Source organism: Musa acuminata, chromosome BXJ3-3 (assembly GCF_036884655.1).
Source record: "Musa acuminata AAA Group cultivar baxijiao chromosome BXJ3-3, Cavendish_Baxijiao_AAA, whole genome shotgun sequence".
NCBI lineage: Eukaryota > Viridiplantae > Streptophyta > Magnoliopsida > Zingiberales > Musaceae > Musa > Musa acuminata.
The window spans coordinates 11,337,467-11,341,231 of NC_088351.1; the positions used below are offsets into that span (position 1 = coordinate 11,337,467).

The 3,765-nt window shown below is 49.5% G+C and overlaps 1 protein-coding gene across 1 annotated transcript; it reads right to left on the minus strand.

The window, feature by feature from the left end:
- LOC135583505 (BTB/POZ domain-containing protein At3g19850-like) lies at positions 1 to 2,552 on the minus strand. The gene is made up of 3 exons (XM_065142157.1): positions 2,279 to 2,552; positions 1,019 to 2,194; positions 1 to 546 (listed from the first exon to the last, which is right to left on the minus strand). The coding sequence occupies exons 1-3, from the start codon at positions 2,339 to 2,341 to the stop codon at positions 175 to 177; spliced, it is 1,611 nt and encodes a 536-aa protein (XP_064998229.1). The 5' UTR covers positions 2,342 to 2,552; the 3' UTR covers positions 1 to 174.
- Between the last annotated feature and the right edge of the window lie 1,213 nt (positions 2,553 to 3,765).

Here is a 3,765-nt window from a genome sequence, read left to right on the forward strand (position 1 = left end):
TGATGATAAGAATTCACAGTAAGAACAATCATATAAGCTTTACAGATTCCTCTGATGGTGTTCGACAGATGTTCCGATGTGAAATGGTAGCTGAAACCCAAATCATAAACCTCATCCCTACAAATTTACAATCTCTCACAAAAAAACACAACTCTACATTGTGGTGTATCCATGTCAACAGAGCCTTGGCATTCCTCTGTTGCTGTGGTTCATGGACTTGGTCTTCACCATCTTCGACATCTGGCCCTTCATGTTCCTGCACGCCTTCTCCAGTTCCTTCACCCTGCACTGCATCCTTTGAAGGCTGAGCTTGAGCTGCTGCTTCTCATGCGGCGACTCCGGGGAGGCGGCCGGCGTCCGCGACGGTTCGGCCACGTCGGTTCCGATGATCAACTTGGAGTGCTGCGAGACCAGCGCTTGGACGGCGACTCCCGGCGGCACCCGTGGGTTCTTTGCCAGGTCCTTGCAGGCCTCGAGTGTGAGCTTCTCGTAGTTGAGGCATCCGCACAGCCTTGTCCGCTCCTCGGTGGAGAGCGTTGGGTGTGACTGCCACAACACGAGCTCCACGATTCAGATGCTAGATCACAGTAAAACACAACAGGAATCTAACTCTCAGAACATGTTCTTCGAATCTGCAAGTGTAGCACTGGAATGGCATCTTCTTCACTGTTTATGGACCATGTAGCCAGCCACCCAACGATCATGGCTACAGGAAAAAGCATCACAAAAAGGCAGGCACAGATGGCCTGTCAATTCCAAAAAAAGGGGAGGAAGAAGATGATTGGGGAGCTGAAGAACCCTTTTCCACCCACCAATCATGCCCACGTGAAACTTTCTCTAGACTCATTCAAGATCCAGTGGCAGAGAGCAGAAATATAGCAGACAACAAATCTAATTGAGGACATGCCTGAATTATGAACTGTTTATGGGAAAAGATTTGCAGTTGCATGAGTTCTTCAATCAGGAATTGCAGAGAAATCAATAATGCAAGCGAAAGCCACAGGTGCCATTTTCTTACCTCGAGGTAGATGTCCAAAGCTCTGTAGACTCCATCAAAGCAGTCTCGAGCTGAATCCGGGAGGCTCTCAGCCACCTCGAGAAACTTGGATACCTTCAAGCTCTGGTCAGGAGAGATCTCCCCCAGGTACTTGTCGGTCAACCTCCCTACCTTCTTCATCCTCTGCGAGGAGGCGCCACCACCCTCCTCGGTGCTCACGAATATTCTAACCAACCTCAGCACCAGGTTGACATCATAGACACCTCCATCGTGCCCTGACACCAAGAGATCATCCAGTGTAGCCTGGTCGAGCACGAGTCCCATCAGCCTCTCCAGCTTCTGCCTGCATTCCTTGCTGAGGCCCAGGCCTGAGACCACCCTCAGCACCCAGAACAGTCCTCTGCAGGAGAAAGCTGTTCTTCCCATCAGCGCCACTCCATGGACTGCAGTGTCGGCAAGACCACCGTACTCTTCCTTACAGTGACCAAGGTTCCCGCATCCGACGCCAGAGCATGGCCTCTGGACCACCGTCTTGAGGTAATGCAAGAGAAACCTGGTCAGGACGAGGTTCTTGTTGTCAGTACCATAAGCTCCGAGGGTCTTCATGATCTTTTCTATGGTGCTGGGTGCCAAGATGGTGAGGTCATCGAACCACCATTCCCTGTTGGAACAAGGCTTCATCGGCTCGGGGGTCTTGGTAGATGAGGAGCACCTGAAACCAGAGGTATCAGGCGAGGAGGAAGAAGATGAAGATGACGGAAATGGCGTTGCCGACAGGAGTGGCATCATCTCTGAATTGGCCGCTATCTTTGCCAGGAGGGATGAGACGAGCTTCTGGAGTAGGCCACAGGAGTCGGCAGTTGGGAAGAAGGGCTCACAGCTCTTCAAAGCTGTTAGGACGTCATTCCATGTCCAGTGGAACACTCCATCCAAGAAGGTCTCCGTCTGCCTCAAAAGATTGCAGGAGGAGACATCTTCAGTCATCTCAAGAAGAATGGCGGAGCAGTGGAGGAGACAGATGTTGGATGGCGTCATGGCGATGCTCCCATTGTTGTAGCAGAATCTGGACACCAGCTCAAAACCACATGCTCCTCCTGGAAACTCCATTATCCCAACTCCTGAGCCCTTTGGCTGGCTTCTCTGCCTCTCTTGGCTCACCATCTCCTTCAGCTTGCCCGAGAAGGAACATATGACTCTCTGCAATAGAAGACTTAGATTGCCAGAAGTGAAGGAGAGAAAGCTGGACGACACCACATGATGTGTGGGTTGAGGAATGAGTACCTGATGAAGGAGGAAGGTGTGCTGCTCATTGACATGAACCTTGAGATCACAGAGTTCCTGCATTGCTGGTGGGAGCCCGAATTGAATGATGCAAAGGAAGAGCTGGGGATAGATATAAGGGACCAAAAGGCTGTCAATTCTTGCGAGGAAGAGATTTTGATGCTTGCTGACATTACAGTGGGTTGATGGCTATGGCTGTCGCGTATGTGTTTATAGATGTAGAAAGAGGTGGTTTAGTCACCTAAGTGACTCAGTAAGCCAAACCACTTCTTCAGTGTGAGGGTTGTGTGTTTGATTAATGCTGCTGCTGCTGCTGCTGCTGCTGCTGTTGTATTTGTGGTAGAAAATTGTATGGATTTTGTCTGGTGCTGGTGACAGGCACTGGAAGTCAAGCATTGCTTCTGCAATGGTATTCCTGAATGGCCTTGTCATCTTTAGGCTTTTAGACCAGCGTATGGGTGGGTAGAACATGTGGGAGTTGGAGAGCCAAAATCCATGTCATTCATTAGGAGGAGGAGGAAGAGGGGGGTCATCATGTGGACAACTTTTGACACACACAACCAGCTTCCTCCTCCTCTGTCGATATTCTTGATTCTACAGATGATGGGGGTTTGTTTACAGCTCCTCTTGGCATGAAAACAACAGCTCAAATCCAGCAAGTCGATTTAGTCCCCGGTCTTTGTACATCTAAATGCCATCAGCACAAATCTTCTCAGTAGGAACAATCCTCAGCTCTAGAAGATGACAGAGGCAGCAGCTACTCTATCCACCATTACAAAAGAGATTAACAAACAAAAAAAAAGCATAAGTAAGCATTGGTCGTTTTGCTATCTGTTGTTGTCCATCCATTGGAATCCCATCGACTGCTAGCTTTTACTTGCCATTGCATAGGCTGCATATTTTCCACATCAAGACACAACCCACTCGCCTACATCTTTTTTTTCCAGCCATTAAATCTGTCTCTTTGCTAATTGCCGGTGATTGATGCTGCATGCAGTCCACAGCTCACGAGAGGGGACTCCTACCAGCGAGCGCAAATTAAGGGAGTCCGGAGGGCGGTCAGAGGAATGTTCTCTTCCGCTCACGGGCGTCACTCAAATTCCTCTCTGGTCTTTGTTGGCTTTCGCGGGTCATCTTATCACTGCTCGCCATGGCTCAAGTGCCGCTGGTGGGCAACTCTTGCTCTTCGATCGAGCTCCAGTTGGATGCTGTTCACCGACACTAAATCATCGTAAACCTCGATCGAGAAGAACCACTGGGAAGATGACAACAAGGCGTGGTGGATCGTACAGCAACTTCACAGCAAAGACTGTAGCAGACGAGTGTTTGCATTCTTTGTTCGTTGGATGAGGACATGAAAGCTTCGGGTAACAAGTCCAAACGCAAGTGCATCAAAAAAGAGTTCATGACGACGAATGGAACCACGTCCTGCTGCATCTTTTTTTTTTTTTTCTCTCGTAATCTGTCTGTCTTTTAAGCCTCCCCGG

What these genes read in the sequence shown, in the direction of transcription:
- LOC135583505 (XM_065142157.1), bottom strand. Translation starts at nt 2,341, where the DNA reads ATGCAGGAACTCTGTGATCTCAAGGTTCATGTCAATGAGCAGCACACC. An exon ending in ACACCTTCCTCCTTCATCAG is followed by an intron (nt 2,195 to 2,278) that starts GTACTCATTCCT and finishes CTTCTATTGCAG; the next exon opens with AGAGTCATATGTTCCTTCTC. An exon ending in CTTTGGACATCTACCTCGAG is followed by an intron (nt 547 to 1,018) that starts GTAAGAAAATGG and finishes GTGTTGTGGCAG; the next exon opens with TCACACCCAACGCTCTCCAC.